The sequence below is a fragment of the Glandiceps talaboti genome, chromosome 9 (assembly GCF_964340395.1).
Source record: "Glandiceps talaboti chromosome 9, keGlaTala1.1, whole genome shotgun sequence".
Classification (NCBI taxonomy): domain Eukaryota; kingdom Metazoa; phylum Hemichordata; class Enteropneusta; family Spengelidae; genus Glandiceps; species Glandiceps talaboti.
Window position 1 is genome coordinate 1,887,741 of NC_135557.1, and position 20,946 is coordinate 1,908,686.

Sequence of the window (20,946 nt, forward strand, 5' to 3'; positions counted from 1 at the left end):
GTATCTTACAAAACTGTGCTATACTACAAGTAAGTCATTTTATCTTACAAAACTGTGCTATACTACAAGTAAGTCATTGTATCTTACAAAACTGTGCTATACTACAAGTAAGTCATTGTATCTTACAAAACTGTGCTATACTACAAGTAAGTCATTGTATCTTACAAAACTGTGCTATACTACAAGTAAGTCATTGCATCTTACAAAACTGTGCTATACTACAAGTAAATCATTTTATCTTACAAAACTGTGCTATACTACAAGTAAGTCATTGTATCTTACAAAACTGTGCTATACTACAAGTAAGTCATTGTATCTTACAAAACTGTGCTATGCTACAAGTAAGTCATTTTATCTTACAAAAGTGTGCTATACTACAAGTAAGTCATTGTATCTTACAAAACTGTCCTATACTACAAGTAAGTCATTGTATCTTACAAAACTGTGCTATACTACAAGTAAATCATTTTATTTTACAAAACTGTGCTATACTACAAGTAAGTCATTGTATCTTACAAAACTGTTCTTTACTACAAGTAAGTCATTGCATCTTACAAAACAGTGCTATACTACAAGTAAGTCATTTTATCTTACAAAACTGTGCTATACTACAAGTAAGTCATTGTATCTTACAAAACTGTCCTATACTACGAGTAAGTCATTGTATCTTACAAAACTGTGCTATACTACGAGTAAGTCATTGCATCTTACAAAACTGTCCTATACTACGAGTAAGTCATTGTATCTTACAAAACTGTGCTATACTACGAGTAAGTCATTGCATCTTACAAAACTGTCCTATACTACAAGTAAGTCATTGTATCTTACAAAACTGTGCTATACTACAAGTAAGTCATTGTATCTTACAAAACTGTGCTATACTACAAGTAAGTCATTGTATCTTACAAAACTGTGCTATACTACAAGTAAGTCATTGTATCTTACAAAACTGTGCTATACTACAAGTAAGTCATTGTATCTTACAAAACTGTGCTATACTACGAGTAAGTCATTGTATCTTACAAAACTGTGCTATACTACAAGTAAATCATTTTATCTTACAAAACTGTGCTATACTACGAGTAAGTCATTGCATCTTACAAAACTGTGCTATACTACAAGTAAGTCATTGTATCTTACAAAACTGTGCTATACTACAAGTAAGTCATTGTATCTTACAAAACTGTGCTATACTACAAGTAAGTCATTGTATCTTACAAAACTGTGCTATACTACGAGTAAGTCATTGTATCTTACAAAACTGTGCTATACTACAAGTAAGTCATTTTATCTTACAAAACTGTGCTATACTACAAGTAAGTCATTGTATCTTACAAAACTGTGCTATACTACAAGTAAGTCATTGTATCTTACAAAACTGTGCTATACTACAAGTAAGTCATTGTATCTTACAAAACTGTGCTATACTACAAGTAAGTCATTGCATCTTACAAAACTGTGCTATACTACAAGTAAATCATTTTATCTTACAAAACTGTGCTATACTACAAGTAAGTCATTGTATCTTACAAAACTGTGCTATACTACAAGTGAGTCATTGTATCTTACAAAAGTGTGCTATGCTACAAGTAAGTCATTTTATCTTACAAAAGTGTGCTATACTACAAGTAAGTCATTGTATCTTACAAAACTGTCCTATACTACAAGTAAGTCATTGTATCTTACAAAACTGTGCTATACTACAAGTAAATCATTTTATTTTACAAAACTGTGCTATACTACAAGTAAGTCATTGTATCTTACAAAACTGTTCTTTACTACAAGTAAGTCATTGCATCTTACAAAACAGTGCTATACTACAAGTAAGTCATTTTATCTTACAAAACTGTGCTATACTACAAGTAAGTCATTGTATCTTACAAAACTGTCCTATACTACGAGTAAGTCATTGTATCTTACAAAACTGTGCTATACTACGAGTAAGTCATTGCATCTTACAAAACTGTCCTATACTACAAGTAAGTCATTGTATCTTACAAAACTGTGCTATACTACAAGTAAGTCATTGTATCTTACAAAACTGTGCTATACTACAAGTAAGTCATTGTATCTTACAAAACTGTGCTATACTACAAGTAAGTCATTGTATCTTACAAAACTGTGCTATACTACAAGTAAGTCATTGTATCTTACAAAACTGTGCTATGCTACAAGTAAGTCATTTTATCTTACAAAAGTGTGCTATACTACAAGTAAGTCATTGTATCTTACAAAACTGTCCTATACTACAAGTAAGTCATTGTATCTTACAAAACTGTGCTATACTACAAGTAAATCATTTTATTTTACAAAACTGTGCTATACTACAAGTAAGTCATTGTATCTTACAAAACTGTTCTTTACTACAAGTAAGTCATTGCATCTTACAAAACAGTGCTATACTACAAGTAAGTCATTTTATCTTACAAAACTGTGCTATACTACAAGTAAGTCATTGTATCTTACAAAACTGTCCTATACTACGAGTAAGTCATTGTATCTTACAAAACTGTGCTATACTACGAGTAAGTCATTGCATCTTACAAAACTGTCCTATACTACGAGTAAGTCATTGTATCTTACAAAACTGTGCTATACTACGAGTAAGTCATTGCATCTTACAAAACTGTCCTATACTACAAGTAAGTCATTGTATCTTACAAAACTGTGCTATACTACAAGTAAGTCATTGTATCTTACAAAACTGTGCTATACTACAAGTAAGTCATTGTATCTTACAAAACTGTGCTATACTACAAGTAAGTCATTGTATCTTACAAAACTGTGCTATACTACAAGTAAGTCATTGTATCTTACAAAACAGTGCTATACTACAAGTAAGTCATTGTATCTTACAAAACTGTGCTATACTACGAGTAAGTCATTGTATCTTACAAAACTGTGCTATACTACAAGTAAATCATTTTATCTTACAAAACTGTGCTATACTACGAGTAAGTCATTGCATCTTACAAAACTGTGCTATACTACAAGTAAGTCATTGTATCTTACAAAACTGTGCTATACTACAAGTAAGTCATTGTATCTTACAAAACTGTGCTATACTACAAGTAAGTCATTGTATCTTACAAAACTGTGCTATACTACGAGTAAGTCATTGTATCTTACAAAACTGTGCTATACTACAAGTAAGTCATTTTATCTTACAAAACTGTGCTATACTACAAGTAAGTCATTGTATCTTACAAAACTGTGCTATACTACAAGTAAGTCATTGTATCTTACAAAACTGTGCTATACTACAAGTAAGTCATTGTATCTTACAAAACTGTGCTATACTACAAGTAAGTCATTGCATCTTACAAAACTGTGCTATACTACAAGTAAATCATTTTATCTTACAAAACTGTGCTATACTACAAGTAAGTCATTGTATCTTACAAAACTGTGCTATACTACAAGTAAGTCATTGTATCTTACAAAAGTGTGCTATGCTACAAGTAAGTCATTTTATCTTACAAAAGTGTGCTATACTACAAGTAAGTCATTGTATCTTACAAAACTGTCCTATACAAGTAAGTCATTGTATCTTACAAAACTGTGCTATACTACAAGTAAATCATTTTATTTTACAAAACTGTGCTATACTACGAGTAAGTCATTGTATCTTACAAAACTGTTCTTTACTACAAGTAAGTCATTGCATCTTACAAAACAGTGCTATACTACAAGTAAGTCATTTTATCTTACAAAACTGTGCTATACTACAAGTAAGTCATTGTATCTTACAAAACTGTCCTATACTACGAGTAAGTCATTGTATCTTACAAAACTGTGCTATACTACGAGTAAGTCATTGCATCTTACAAAACTGTCCTATACTACAAGTAAGTCATTGTATCTTACAAAACTGTGCTATACTACAAGTAAGTCATTGTATCTTACAAAACTGTGCTATACTACAAGTAAGTCATTGTATCTTACAAAACTGTGCTATACTACAAGTAAGTCATTGTATCTTACAAAACTGTGCTATACTACAAGTAAGTCATTGTATCTTACAAAACTGTGCTATACTACGAGTAAGTCATTGTATCTTACAAAACTGTGCTATACTACAAGTAAATCATTTTATCTTACAAAACTGTGCTATACTACGAGTAAGTCATTGCATCTTACAAAACTGTGCTATACTACAAGTAAGTCATTGTATCTTACAAAACTGTGCTATACTACAAGTAAGTCATTGTATCTTACAAAACTGTGCTATACTACAAGTAAGTCATTGTATCTTACAAAACTGTGCTATACTACAAGTAAGTCATTGTATCTTACAAAACTGTGCTATACTACGAGTAAGTCATTGTATCTTACAAAACTGTGCTATACTACAAGTAAGTCATTTTATCTTACAAAACTGTGCTATACTACAAGTAAGTCATTGTATCTTACAAAACTGTGCTATACTACAAGTAAGTCATTGTATCTTACAAAACTGTGCTATACTACAAGTAAGTCATTGTATCTTACAAAACTGTGCTATACTACAAGTAAGTCATTGCATCTTACAAAACTGTGCTATACTACAAGTAAATCATTTTATCTTACAAAACTGTGCTATACTACAAGTAAGTCATTGTATCTTACAAAACTGTGCTATACTACAAGTAAGTCATTGTATCTTACAAAAGTGTGCTATGCTACAAGTAAGTCATTTTATCTTACAAAAGTGTGCTATACTACAAGTAAGTCATTGTATCTTACAAAACTGTCCTATACTACAAGTAAGTCATTGCATCTTACAAAACAGTGCTATACTACAAGTAAGTCATTTTATCTTACAAAACTGTGCTATACTACAAGTAAGTCATTGTATCTTACAAAACTGTCCTATACTACGAGTAAGTCATTGTATCTTACAAAACTGTGCTATACTACGAGTAAGTCATTGCATCTTACAAAACTGTCCTATACTACAAGTAAGTCATTGTATCTTACAAAACTGTGCTATACTACAAGTAAGTCATTGTATCTTACAAAACTGTGCTATACTACAAGTAAGTCATTGTATCTTACAAAACTGTGCTATACTACAAGTAAGTCATTGTATCTTACAAAACTGTGCTATACTACAAGTAAGTCATTGTATCTTACAAAACTGTGCTATACTACGAGTAAGTCATTTTATCTTACAAAACTGTGCTATACTACAAGTAAATCATTTTATCTTACAAAACTGTGCTATACTACGAGTAAGTCATTGCATCTTACAAAACTGTGCTATACTACAAGTAAGTCATTTTATCTTACAAAACTGTGCTATACTACAAGTAAGTCATTGTATCTTACAAAACTGTGCTATACTACAAATAAGTCATTTTATCTTACAAAACTGTGCTATACTACAAGTAAGTCACTGTATCTTACAAAACTGTGCTATACTACAAGTAAATCATTGTATCTTACAAAACTGTGCTATACTACGAGTAAGTCATTGTATCTTACAAAACTGTGCTATACTACGAGTAAGTCATTGTATCTTACAAAACTGTGCTATACTACAAGTAAGTCATTGTATCTTACAAAACTGTCCTATACTACAAGTAAGTCATTGTATCTTACAAAACTGTGCTATACTACAAGTAAATCATTTTATCTTACAAAACTGTGCTATACTACAAGTAAGTCATTGTATCTTACAAAACTGTGCTATACTACAAGTAAGTCATTTTATCTTACAAAACTGTGCTATACTACAAGTAAGTCATTGCATCTTACAAAACTGTGCTATACTACAAGTAAGTCATTGTATCTTACAAAACTGTGCTATACTACGAGTAAGTCATTGTATCTTACAAAACTGTGCTATACTACAAGTAAGTCATTGTATCTTACAAAACTGTGCTATACTACGAGTAAGTCATTGTATCTTACAAAACTGTGCTATACTACAAGTAAGTCATTGTATCTTACAAAACTGTGCTATACTACGAGTAAGTCATTGTATCTTACAAAACTGTGCTATACTACAAGTAAGTCATTTTATCTTACAAAACTGTGCTATACTACAAGTAAGTCATTGTATCTTACAAAACTGTGCTATACTACAAGTAAGTCATTGTATCTTACAAAACTGTGCTATACTACAAGTAAGTCATTGTATCTTACAAAACTGTGCTATACTACAAGTAAGTCATTGCATCTTACAAAACTGTGCTATACTACAAGTAAATCATTTTATCTTACAAAACTGTGCTATACTACAAGTAAGTCATTGTATCTTACAAAACTGTGCTATACTACAAGTAAGTCATTGTATCTTACAAAACTGTGCTATGCTACAAGTAAGTCATTTTATCTTACAAAAGTGTGCTATACTACAAGTAAGTCATTGTATCTTACAAAACTGTCCTATACTACAAGTAAGTCATTGTATCTTACAAAACTGTGCTATACTACAAGTAAATCATTTTATTTTACAAAACTGTGCTATACTACAAGTAAGTCATTGTATCTTACAAAACTGTTCTTTACTACAAGTAAGTCATTGCATCTTACAAAACAGTGCTATACTACAAGTAAGTCATTTTATCTTACAAAACTGTGCTATACTACAAGTAAGTCATTGTATCTTACAAAACTGTCCTATACTACGAGTAAGTCATTGTATCTTACAAAACTGTGCTATACTACGAGTAAGTCATTGCATCTTACAAAACTGTCCTATACTACGAGTAAGTCATTGTATCTTACAAAACTGTGCTATACTACGAGTAAGTCATTGCATCTTACAAAACTGTCCTATACTACAAGTAAGTCATTGTATCTTACAAAACTGTGCTATACTACAAGTAAGTCATTGTATCTTACAAAACTGTGCTATACTACAAGTAAGTCATTGTATCTTACAAAACTGTGCTATACTACAAGTAAGTCATTGTATCTTACAAAACTGTGCTATACTACAAGTAAGTCATTGTATCTTACAAAACTGTGCTATACTACGAGTAAGTCATTGTATCTTACAAAACTGTGCTATACTACAAGTAAATCATTTTATCTTACAAAACTGTGCTATACTACGAGTAAGTCATTGCATCTTACAAAACTGTGCTATACTACAAGTAAGTCATTGTATCTTACAAAACTGTGCTATACTACAAGTAAGTCATTGTATCTTACAAAACTGTGCTATACTACAAGTAAGTCATTGTATCTTACAAAACTGTGCTATACTACGAGTAAGTCATTGTATCTTACAAAACTGTGCTATACTACAAGTAAGTCATTTTATCTTACAAAACTGTGCTATACTACAAGTAAGTCATTGTATCTTACAAAACTGTGCTATACTACAAGTAAGTCATTGTATCTTACAAAACTGTGCTATACTACAAGTAAGTCATTGTATCTTACAAAACTGTGCTATACTACAAGTAAGTCATTGCATCTTACAAAACTGTGCTATACTACAAGTAAATCATTTTATCTTACAAAACTGTGCTATACTACAAGTAAGTCATTGTATCTTACAAAACTGTGCTATACTACAAGTGAGTCATTGTATCTTACAAAAGTGTGCTATGCTACAAGTAAGTCATTTTATCTTACAAAAGTGTGCTATACTACAAGTAAGTCATTGTATCTTACAAAACTGTCCTATACTACAAGTAAGTCATTGTATCTTACAAAACTGTGCTATACTACAAGTAAATCATTTTATTTTACAAAACTGTGCTATACTACAAGTAAGTCATTGTATCTTACAAAACTGTTCTTTACTACAAGTAAGTCATTGCATCTTACAAAACAGTGCTATACTACAAGTAAGTCATTTTATCTTACAAAACTGTGCTATACTACAAGTAAGTCATTGTATCTTACAAAACTGTCCTATACTACGAGTAAGTCATTGTATCTTACAAAACTGTGCTATACTACGAGTAAGTCATTGCATCTTACAAAACTGTCCTATACTACAAGTAAGTCATTGTATCTTACAAAACTGTGCTATACTACAAGTAAGTCATTGTATCTTACAAAACTGTGCTATACTACAAGTAAGTCATTGTATCTTACAAAACTGTGCTATACTACAAGTAAGTCATTGTATCTTACAAAACTGTGCTATACTACAAGTAAGTCATTGTATCTTACAAAACTGTGCTATGCTACAAGTAAGTCATTTTATCTTACAAAAGTGTGCTATACTACAAGTAAGTCATTGTATCTTACAAAACTGTCCTATACTACAAGTAAGTCATTGTATCTTACAAAACTGTGCTATACTACAAGTAAATCATTTTATTTTACAAAACTGTGCTATACTACAAGTAAGTCATTGTATCTTACAAAACTGTTCTTTACTACAAGTAAGTCATTGCATCTTACAAAACAGTGCTATACTACAAGTAAGTCATTTTATCTTACAAAACTGTGCTATACTACAAGTAAGTCATTGTATCTTACAAAACTGTCCTATACTACGAGTAAGTCATTGTATCTTACAAAACTGTGCTATACTACGAGTAAGTCATTGCATCTTACAAAACTGTCCTATACTACGAGTAAGTCATTGTATCTTACAAAACTGTGCTATACTACGAGTAAGTCATTGCATCTTACAAAACTGTCCTATACTACAAGTAAGTCATTGTATCTTACAAAACTGTGCTATACTACAAGTAAGTCATTGTATCTTACAAAACTGTGCTATACTACAAGTAAGTCATTGTATCTTACAAAACTGTGCTATACTACAAGTAAGTCATTGTATCTTACAAAACTGTGCTATACTACAAGTAAGTCATTGTATCTTACAAAACTGTGCTATACTACGAGTAAGTCATTGTATCTTACAAAACTGTGCTATACTACAAGTAAATCATTTTATCTTACAAAACTGTGCTATACTACGAGTAAGTCATTGCATCTTACAAAACTGTGCTATACTACAAGTAAGTCATTGTATCTTACAAAACTGTGCTATACTACAAGTAAGTCATTGTATCTTACAAAACTGTGCTATACTACAAGTAAGTCATTGTATCTTACAAAACTGTGCTATACTACGAGTAAGTCATTGTATCTTACAAAACTGTGCTATACTACAAGTAAGTCATTTTATCTTACAAAACTGTGCTATACTACAAGTAAGTCATTGTATCTTACAAAACTGTGCTATACTACAAGTAAGTCATTGTATCTTACAAAACTGTGCTATACTACAAGTAAGTCATTGTATCTTACAAAACTGTGCTATACTACAAGTAAGTCATTGCATCTTACAAAACTGTGCTATACTACAAGTAAATCATTTTATCTTACAAAACTGTGCTATACTACAAGTAAGTCATTGTATCTTACAAAACTGTGCTATACTACAAGTAAGTCATTGTATCTTACAAAAGTGTGCTATGCTACAAGTAAGTCATTTTATCTTACAAAAGTGTGCTATACTACAAGTAAGTCATTGTATCTTACAAAACTGTCCTATACAAGTAAGTCATTGTATCTTACAAAACTGTGCTATACTACAAGTAAATCATTTTATTTTACAAAACTGTGCTATACTACGAGTAAGTCATTGTATCTTACAAAACTGTTCTTTACTACAAGTAAGTCATTGCATCTTACAAAACAGTGCTATACTACAAGTAAGTCATTTTATCTTACAAAACTGTGCTATACTACAAGTAAGTCATTGTATCTTACAAAACTGTCCTATACTACGAGTAAGTCATTGTATCTTACAAAACTGTGCTATACTACGAGTAAGTCATTGCATCTTACAAAACTGTCCTATACTACAAGTAAGTCATTGTATCTTACAAAACTGTGCTATACTACAAGTAAGTCATTGTATCTTACAAAACTGTGCTATACTACAAGTAAGTCATTGTATCTTACAAAACTGTGCTATACTACAAGTAAGTCATTGTATCTTACAAAACTGTGCTATACTACAAGTAAGTCATTGTATCTTACAAAACTGTGCTATACTACGAGTAAGTCATTGTATCTTACAAAACTGTGCTATACTACAAGTAAATCATTTTATCTTACAAAACTGTGCTATACTACGAGTAAGTCATTGCATCTTACAAAACTGTGCTATACTACAAGTAAGTCATTGTATCTTACAAAACTGTGCTATACTACAAGTAAGTCATTGTATCTTACAAAACTGTGCTATACTACAAGTAAGTCATTGTATCTTGCAAAACTGTGCTATACTACGAGTAAGTCATTGCATCTTACAAAACTGTGCTAAACTACAAGTAAGTCATTGTATCTTACAAAACTGTGCTAAACTACAAGTAAGTCATTGTATCTTACAAAACTGTGCTACACTACAAGTAAGTCATTTTATCTTACAAAACTGTGCTATACTACAAGTAAGTCATTGTATCTTACAAAACTGTGCTATACTGCAAGTAAGTCATTGTATCTTACAAAACTGTGCTATACTGCAAGTAAGTCATTGTATCTTACAAAACTGTGCTCTACTACGAGTAAGTCATTGTATCTTACAAAACTGTGCTATACTGCAAGTAAGTCATTGTATCTTACAAAACTGTGCTATACTACAAGTAAGTCATTTTATCTTACAAAACTGTGCTATACTACAAGTAAGTCATTGTATCTTACAAAACTGTGCTATACTACAAGTAAGTCATTGTATCTTACAAAACTGTGCTATACTACAAGTAAGTCATTGTATCTTACAAAACTGTGCTATACTACAAGTAAGTCATTGTATCTTACAAAACTGTGCTATACTACAAGTAATTAGTCATTGCATCTTACAAAACTGTGCTATACTACAAGTAATTAGTCATTGCATCTTACAAAACTGTGCTATACTACAAGTAAGTCATTTTATCTTACAAAACTGTGCTATACTACGAGTAAGTCATTTTATCTTACAAAACTGTGCTCTACTACGAGTAAGTCATTGTATCTTACAAAACTGTGCTATACTACAAGTAAGTCATTTTATCTTACAAAACTGTGCTATACTACGAGTAAGTCATTGTACATGTATCTTACAAAACTGTGCTATACTACAAGTAAGTCATTGTATCTTACAAAACTGTGCTATACTACAAGTAAGTCATTTTATCTTACAAAACTGTGCTATACTACAAGTAAGTCATTGTATCTTACAAAACTGTGCTATACTACAAGTAAGTCATTGTATCTTACAAAACTGTGCTAAACTACAAGTAAGTCATTGTATCTTACAAAACTGTGCTATACTACGAGTAAGTCATTTTATCTTACAAAACTGTAAGTCATTGTATCTTACAAAACTGTGCTATACTACAAGTAAGTCATTGTATCTTACAAAACTGTGCTATACTACAAGTAAGTCATTGTATCTTACAAAACTGTGCTATACTACAAGTAAGTCATTTTATCTTACAAAACTGTGCTATACTACAAGTAAGTCATTGTATCTTACAAAACTGTGCTATACTACAAGTAAGTCATTTTATCTTACAAAACTGTGCTATACTGCAAGTAAGTCATTGTATCTTACAAAACTGTGCTCTACTACAAGTAAGTCATTGTATCTTACAAAACTGTGCTATACTACAAGTAAGTCATTGTATCTTACAAAACTGTGCTATACTACAAGTAAGTCATTGTATCTTACAAAACTGTGCTATACTACAAGTAAGTCATTGCATCTTACAAAACTGTGCTATACTACAAGTAAATCATTGTATCTTACAAAACTGTGCTCTACTACGAGTAAGTCATTGTATCTTACAAAACTGTGCTATACTGCAAGTAAGTCATTGTATCTTACAAAACTGTGCTATACTACAAGTAAGTCATTTTATCTTACAAAACTGTGCTATACTACAAGTAAGTCATTGTATCTTACAAAACTGTGCTATACTACAAGTAAGTCATTGTATCTTACAAAACTGTGCTATACTACAAGTAAGTCATTGTATCTTACAAAACTGTGCTATACTACAAGTAAGTCATTGTATCTTACAAAACTGTGCTATACTACAAGTAATTAGTCATTGCATCTTACAAAACTGTGCTATACTACAAGTAATTAGTCATTGCATCTTACAAAACTGTGCTATACTACAAGTAAGTCATTTTATCTTACAAAACTGTGCTATACTACGAGTAAGTCATTTTATCTTACAAAACTGTGCTCTACTACGAGTAAGTCATTGTATCTTACAAAACTGTGCTATACTACAAGTAAGTCATTTTATCTTACAAAACTGTGCTATACTACGAGTAAGTCATTGTACATGTATCTTACAAAACTGTGCTATACTACAAGTAAGTCATTGTATCTTACAAAACTGTGCTATACTACAAGTAAGTCATTTTATCTTACAAAACTGTGCTATACTACAAGTAAGTCATTGTATCTTACAAAACTGTGCTATACTACAAGTAAGTCATTGTATCTTACAAAACTGTGCTATACTACAAGTAAGTCATTGTATCTTACAAAACTGTGCTATACTACGAGTAAGTCATTTTATCTTACAAAACTGTAAGTCATTGTATCTTACAAAACTGTGCTATACTACAAGTAAGTCATTGTATCTTACAAAACTGTGCTATACTACAAGTAAGTCATTGTATCTTACAAAACTGTGCTATACTACAAGTAAGTCATTTTATCTTACAAAACTGTGCTATACTACAAGTAAGTCATTGTATCTTACAAAACTGTGCTATACTACAAGTAAGTCATTTTATCTTACAAAACTGTGCTATACTGCAAGTAAGTCATTGTATCTTACAAAACTGTGCTCTACTACAAGTAAGTCATTGCATCTTACAAAACTGTGCTATACTACAAGTAAGTCATTGTATCTTACAAAACTGTGCTATACTACAAGTAAGTCATTGTATCTTACAAAACTGTGCTATACTACAAGTAAGTCATTGCATCTTACAAAACTGTGCTATACTACAAGTAAATCATTGTATCTTACAAAACTGTGCTATACTACAAGTAAGTCATTGTATTTTACAAAACTTCCAGTTGTAGCTATTGCAGGTTTAAAAGACAAATACAAAATCCAATAAACATATCTAAAACTACTTAGATTGGTTTAATAAAATGAAATATGAAAACTTACCAATAAACATATCATATACAAGCTGAGGTAAACTTACCAATAAACATATCATATACAAGCTGAGGTAAACTTACCAATAAACATATCATATACAAGCTGACGTAAACTTACCAATAAACATATCATATACAAGCTAACGTAAACTTACCAATAAACATATCATATACAAGCTGAGGTAAACTTACCAATAAACATATCATATACAAGCTGAGGTAAACTTACCAATAAACATATCATATACAAGCTGACGTAAACTTACCAATAAACATATCATATACAAGCTGACGTAAACTTACCAATAAACATATCATATACAAGCTGAGGTAAACTTACCAATAAACATATCATATACAAGCTGACGTGAACTTACCAATAAACATATCATATACAAGCTGACGTAAACTTACCAATAAACATATCATATACAAGCTGAGGTAAACTTACCAATAAACATATCATATACAAGCTGACGTAAACTTACCAATAAACATATCATATACAAGCTGACGTAAACTTACCAATAAACATATCATATACAAGCTGAGGTAAACTTACCAATAAACATATCATATACAAGCTGACGTAAACTTACCAATAAACATATCATATACAAGCTGACGTATATGTACATCATTCAATTGGATTTTCTCAGTTCTATCGATCCCAGCATCCTTTGCGTCATTCTGAAACTTTATCATGTTATCAATAAAGTCTTTGATGTTTTCTAAGGAAAGAAATATAATGCAATAAAAAGGCAAATTAACAGACAAGTAAACTTAAAAACAAGCACTAAGTAACAAAAACACAAGCAAAAAGAAACAAACAAACAAACAAACAAACAAACAAACACGGCCATTCCAGTCACATAGACATGGGTGATAAATATCGATCGCCCTCTTGTGATAAAAAATTCGAACATATTGTATAAATACTGTTTAGATATTGTGTTGACATTGTGTAGACTTTTTGTAGATATTGTAAAGATATTGTATGGATATATTGTATATATAATGTATATTGTAAAGATATTGTATGGATATATTGTATATATATTGTATATTGTATAGATATTGTGTAGATATTGTATAGATATTGTATATTGTACAGATATTGTGTAGATATTATGTAGAATAGATATTGTGCAGATATTATGTAAATATGTAGATATTGTATAGATACTGTAGACATTGTGTAGACATGCATATATATTGTATGGAATAGACAGAATATATATTGTGTAGATATTGTGTAGATATTGTATAGACAGTGTACATATTGTGTAGATATTATATCTAGTCCAGTTGCCAGAGGTGGTTTTGGGGTGTTAACCTTGCAATATGAGTTATATGATATTTTTTTGCAGATTCCACCTCAGAAAGGTGTCCTGTTAGCATATCTGACGGCTGCCACTCGCGCACCCCTGGGCATTTTGTTATATCGCGAGAACACCGAAATACCATGTATATTGCTATGGTATTTCACATGTTTTGGTAGGCTTAATACTTACTGCCTATAAAACCATGTCAAAGTTACTTAAAAGTCATATTTACATGTTACACACTGTATATTATGAATAATCAGTCCATTACAAATATTTTGTCAAAAGTTTTGGATATTAAAATATCATAATAAGGCCAAAGGTCAACAAAACGACGTCGTTTTCAGTTGTTATGACTTATGGGTAGTGACTGTGTTTTATGTGTATTGTGTTTGTACATCCATGTATCATCTAGATTGTATTTATCAAATCAAGTTATGACATAGAATAGATAGTATATAGATATTGTGTAGATATTGTATAGATATTATGTAGATATGTAGATATTTAGATGTATAGATTTTGTGTAGATATTGTGTACACATTGTGTACACATTGTGTAGAATAGATATGTAGATATTGTATATATATTGTATACATATTGTATAGACATTGTATACATATTGTATGGACAATGTATAGATATTGTGTAGATATTGTATAGATATTGTATAGATATTGTATATATGTTGTATATATGTTGTATACATATTGTATAGATATTGTGTAGATATTGTATAGATATTGTATAGATATTGTATATATATTGTATATATGTTGTATACATATTGTATAGATATTGTATGGACATTGTATAGATATTGTGTAGATATTGTATAGATATTGTATAGATATTGTATATATGTTGTATATATGTTGTATACATATTGTATAGATATTGTGTAGATATTGTATAGATATTGTATAGATATTGTATATATATTGTATATATGTTGTATACATATTGTATAGATATTGTGTAGATATTGTATAGATATTGTATATATATTGTATATATGTTGTATACATATTGTATATACATTGTATAGACATTGTATTGACATTGTATAGATGTTGTGTAGATATTGTGTAGATATTGTGTAGATATGTATAGATATTGTAAAGATATTATATATTGTATAGACATTGGATTTCAAGGAAATATTGAAATCGTAAATAAGGAAGTGAATGAGTGGGGGAGTTCTGATAAATCATTTATAAACTATTGACATGTAACTGTTTGAATCAAACCATACCTTCGTTATAAACTATTGACATGTAACTGTTTGAATCAAACCATACCTTCGTTATAAACTATTGACATGTAACTGTTTGAATCAAACCATACCTTCGTTATAAACTATTGACATGTAACGGTTTGAATCAAACCATACCTTCGTTATAAACTATTGACATGTAACGGTTTGAATCAAACCATACCTTCGTTATAAACTATTGACATGTAACTGTTTGAATCAAACCATACCTTCGTTATAAACTATTGACATGTAACTGTTTGAATCAAACCATACCTTCGTTATAAACTATTGATATGTAACTGTTTGAATCAAACCATACCTTCGTTATAAACTATTGACATGTAACTGTTTGAATCAAACCATACCTTCGTTATAAACTATTGACATGTAACTGTTTGAATCAAACCATACCTTCGTTATAAACTATTGACATGTAACTGTTTGAATCAAACCATACCTTCGTTATAAACTATTGACATGTAACTGTTTGAATCAAACCATACCTTCGTTATAAACTATTGACATGTAACTGTTTGAATCAAACCATACCTTCGTTATAAACTATTGACATATAACTGTTTGAATCAAACCATACCTTCGTTATAAACTATTGATATGTAACTGTTTGAATCAAACCATACCTTCGTTATAAACTATTGACATGTAACTGTTTGAATCAAACCATACCTTCGTTATAAACTATTGATATGGAACGGTTTGAATCAAACCATACCTTCGTTATAAACTATTGATATGTAACGGTTTGAATCAAACCATACCTTTGTTATAAACTATTGATATGTAACGGTTTCAAATCAAACCATACCTTTGTTATAAACTATTGACATGTAACGGTTTGAATCAAACGATACCTTTGTTATAAACTATTGACATGTAACGGTTTCAAATCAAACCATACCTTCGTTATAAACTATTGATATGTAACTGTTTGAATCAAACCATACCTTCGTTATAAACTATTGACATGTAACTGTTTGAATCAAACCATACCTTCGTTATAAACTATTGACATGTATCTGTTTGAATCAAACCATACCTTTGTTATAAACTATTGACATGTAACTGTTTGAATCAAACCATACCTTCGTTATAAACTATTGACATGTATCTGTTTGAATCAAACCATACCTTTGTTATAAACTATTGACATGTAACTGTTTGAATCAAACCATACCTTTGTTATAAACTATTGACATGTAACTGTTTGAATCAAACCATACCTTCGTTATAAACTATTGACATGTAACTGTTTGAATCAAACCATACCTTCGTTATAAACTATTGACATGTAACTGTTTGAATCAAACCATACCTTCGTTATAAACTATTGATATGTAACTGTTTGAATCAAACCATACCTTCGTTATAAACTATTGACATGTAACTGTTTGAATCAAACCATACCTTCGTTATAAACTATTGATATGTAACGGTTTGAATCAAACCATACCTTCGTTATAAACTATTGATATGTAACGGTTTGAATCAAACCATACCTTTGTTATAAACTATTGATATGTAACGGTTTCAAATCAAACCATACCTTTGTTATAAACTATTGACATGTAACGGTTTGAATCAAACGATACCTTTGTTATAAACTATTGACATGTAACGGTTTCAAATCAAACCATACCTTCGTTATAAACTATTGATATGTAACTATTTGAATCAAACCATACCTTCGTTAGGGAGTGTACAGTTTTAACTTCCAGGGGGGGCCGGAGGATTTTCAGGGGGGGCCACCAATTTTTCTCAAGAAAAATTAGGGGGGGGGGGCTAAACAAAAAATTCACTATTTGTTAGGGGGGGCCACAAAAAAAACAACCTAAACCTGAATGTCAGGATGGACAAGTGCCAGATATGTATATAAAATAAAATATAGGCAAAACCCAACACTTGACTGTGCACAATGTCCTACAGAAGAAGCATTTAACATGGATTGATGATAAAACAGTGCACAAACCTATTAAATCACAATATTTGTATTCAGTGAAACAAAAATTGACCGGCGACTCTGCCACTTCTCAAGGTAACTTTCCCATGAAATTGTGTAGGACTTGTTTCATCACAATCACTGTCTGAGATATCAGCCGTGCTTGAAGTTTCAGAGTTATCAGTAAAACAATCATCACTGTCTATAACACCTATTATAGCATTTTCACTTTCAGAGTCACTACTGTTTGTATCACTGATCAGATGTCTGTAGTTGTAGTTTGAAGTTCATTTGCAGTCACTTTTCTTGACCTAAATTCAGGTGTTCCAAGTATGTGCGTTGATATTATGTCTACTTTTTCTCCTTTTAATTTTCTATATTTTGGCAATTTATGCTTGTCTAGATATTTATCTAGCTCTTTTACGTTCAGTTTTTCTAGAGTTCCACTTATGAATAACTGCAACCAGTCATAGTCATTATAATTCTTGTTTTCTCTTTTCTTCTGTACCTCTAACCGATGTCTGGATCTAATGTTTTTCATCCTCTCCAAATTTCTCAAAAGTTCAATGTAGTTTTTAACACTGTTCACACTGACAATATATTTCTCAGCAAAACGAGAAATAGCAACTTCATCATTTAATTGTTTTGAAACATAGAGCTTTTTTAAGTTAGCACGTGGTTGTGGTAGTCATCAACAGTTCGATTTGTGTTTGGTGTTTCAAACACATCCATATAATGACCTGGGTTGTGCATATCTGGCATAGGATGTGGTATTCTGTTCATAGATGGCGATACCCAATCTGTAGTGGAACAGTAACTGCACTTTGAGCCATTTTGTATACATGAATCCCTAATAAATTCCATATAGAGCTCACCAATATTGTAATGGGTTTCAATAAATTTTCATTCTATCACCATGGTAGGGTTCAAGTATTATATGATAGCTTTTGTGAGTTTGAATTAAACACAAAATTATTCACAGGTGCTGGGTGAGGAATGTATTCATAACAAGCCATGCATTCATAAAAATATTATTCAACCCTTTGAAGTGATACATGTACTGCCCCCCTCAGCGCATCAGTTTACTAAAGTCTCTTGAAATATAGTCCAGAAGTGTTTTATATTTTGCGTAGAGATAATATGAATACTATAATATAGGAAGGGTCTTAATATGTATTTCAACATGTTTTCCATTTGCACTGCAATTAAAAATGTTTCTAAAATGTGTAATTTATGAAGTGTTTAAATTAATAATAAATGATTGTGTGACCAACCACTGCAAATTAATCCTAAAATTTGAATATGTTCACATGGAAATATAGTTTCCTCATGGTGCAATTTTGCACTATTTTTTCCAAACCTGTGATAAATAAGTAATATATATATATATATACTTGTTCATTTATTTGCTAATTTATTTATGTCAGTGATGGGCTAAAAATCCAAGAAAAAGTGTAGCCAGACCAGTAGTCTATTGTCACCCCTCAGTTGTAAGTAGACATCCTGTCAGCCAATTTAACTAATAATAGTCTTTATTTGTGATTTTATGAGTGTCCATGATTCAACAACTTTGTGCACTGGTTCAATTCTGAAGTAAGTATAAATATGGAATAAGTTAATACATGTAGCAACTGCTGGCAAATCTATGTGTTGCTGTATCTGTGTTTCATCTGTGCGTATTTTTGTTAGTGGTTTCAGGGGGGCCATGAAATAAAAACAAGAAGTCTTAGGGGGGGGGCAGATAATTTATACCAGTTTTTGTAGGGGGGGCCACCAATAAAAATCCCTTGCTTCATTAGAAATCCTCCGGCCTCCCCCTGGAAATTAAAAATGTACACTCCCTTATAAAGTATTGACATGTAACTGTTTGAATCAAACCATACCTTTGTTATAAACTATTGATATGTAACTGTTTGAATCAAACCATACCTTCGTTATAAACTATTGACATGTAACTGTTTGAATCAAACCATACCTTCGTTATAAACTATTGACATGTAACGGTTTGAATCAAACCATACCTTCGTTATAAACTATTGACATGTAACTGTTTGAATCAAACCATACCTTCGTTATAAACTATTGATATGTAACTGTTCAAATCAAACCATACCTTCGTTATAAACTATTGATATGTAACGGTTTGAATCAAACCATACCTTTGTTATAAACTATTGACATGTAACGGTTTGAATCAAACCATACCTTCGTTATAAACTATTGACATGTAACGGTTTGAATCAAACCATACCTTCGTTATAAACTATTGACATGTAACGGTTTGAAACAAACCATACCTTCGTTATAAACTATTGACATGTAACGGTTTCAAATCAAACCATACCTTCGTTATAAACTATTGACATGTAACTGTTTGAATCAAACCATACCTTCGTTATAAACTATTGACATGTAACGGTTTGAATCAAACCATACCTTCGTTATAAACTATTGACATGTAACGGTTTGAAACAAACCATACCTTCGTTATAAACTATTGACATGTAACGGTTTCAAATCAAACCATACCTTCGTTATAAACTATTGACATGTAACTGTTTGAATCAAACCATACCTTCGTTATAAACTATTGATATGTAACTGTTTGAATCAAACCATACCTTCGTTATAAACTATTGATATGTAACTGTTTGAATCAAACCATACCTTCGTTATAAACTATTGATATGTAACGGTTTCAAATCAAACAATACCTTTGTTATAAACTATTGATATGTAACGGTTTGAATCAAACCATACCTTCGTTATAAACTATTGACATGTAACGGTTTGAATCAAACCATACCTTCGTTATAAACTATTGATATGTAACGGTTTGAATCAAACCATACCTTCGTTATAAACTATTGACATGTAACGGTTTCAAATCAAACCATACCTTTGTTATAAACTATTGACATGTAACGGTTTGAATCAAACCATACCTTCGTTATAAACTATTGATATGTAACGGTTTGAATCAAACCATACCTTCGTTATAAACTATTGATATGTAACGGTTTCAAATCAAACCATACCTTTGTTATAAACTATTGACATTTAACGGTTTGAATCAAACCATACCTTCGTTATAAACTATTGATATGTAACGGTTTGAATCAAACCATACCTTCGTTATAAACTATTGATATGTAACGGTTTCAAATCAAACCATACCTTTGTTATAAACTATTGACATGTAACGGTTTGAATCAAACCATACCTTCGTTATAAACTATTGACATGTAACGGTTTCAAATCAAACCATACCTTCGTTATAAACTATTGACATGTAACGGTTTGAATCAAACCATACCT

At 30.8% G+C, this 20,946-nt stretch overlaps 1 protein-coding gene across 1 annotated transcript in view; it reads right to left on the bottom strand.

Moving 5' to 3' along the window:
• Nucleotides 1–20,946, bottom strand: part of LOC144440425 (steroid 17-alpha-hydroxylase/17,20 lyase-like) — a 51,398-nt gene that overhangs the window by 11,515 nt on the left and 18,937 nt on the right. The window contains exon 6 of the mRNA XM_078129796.1: nucleotides 13,687–13,818. Within this exon, the coding sequence (XP_077985922.1) occupies nucleotides 13,687–13,818 (132 nt within the window). The remainder of the gene's footprint in view (nucleotides 1–13,686; nucleotides 13,819–20,946) is intronic.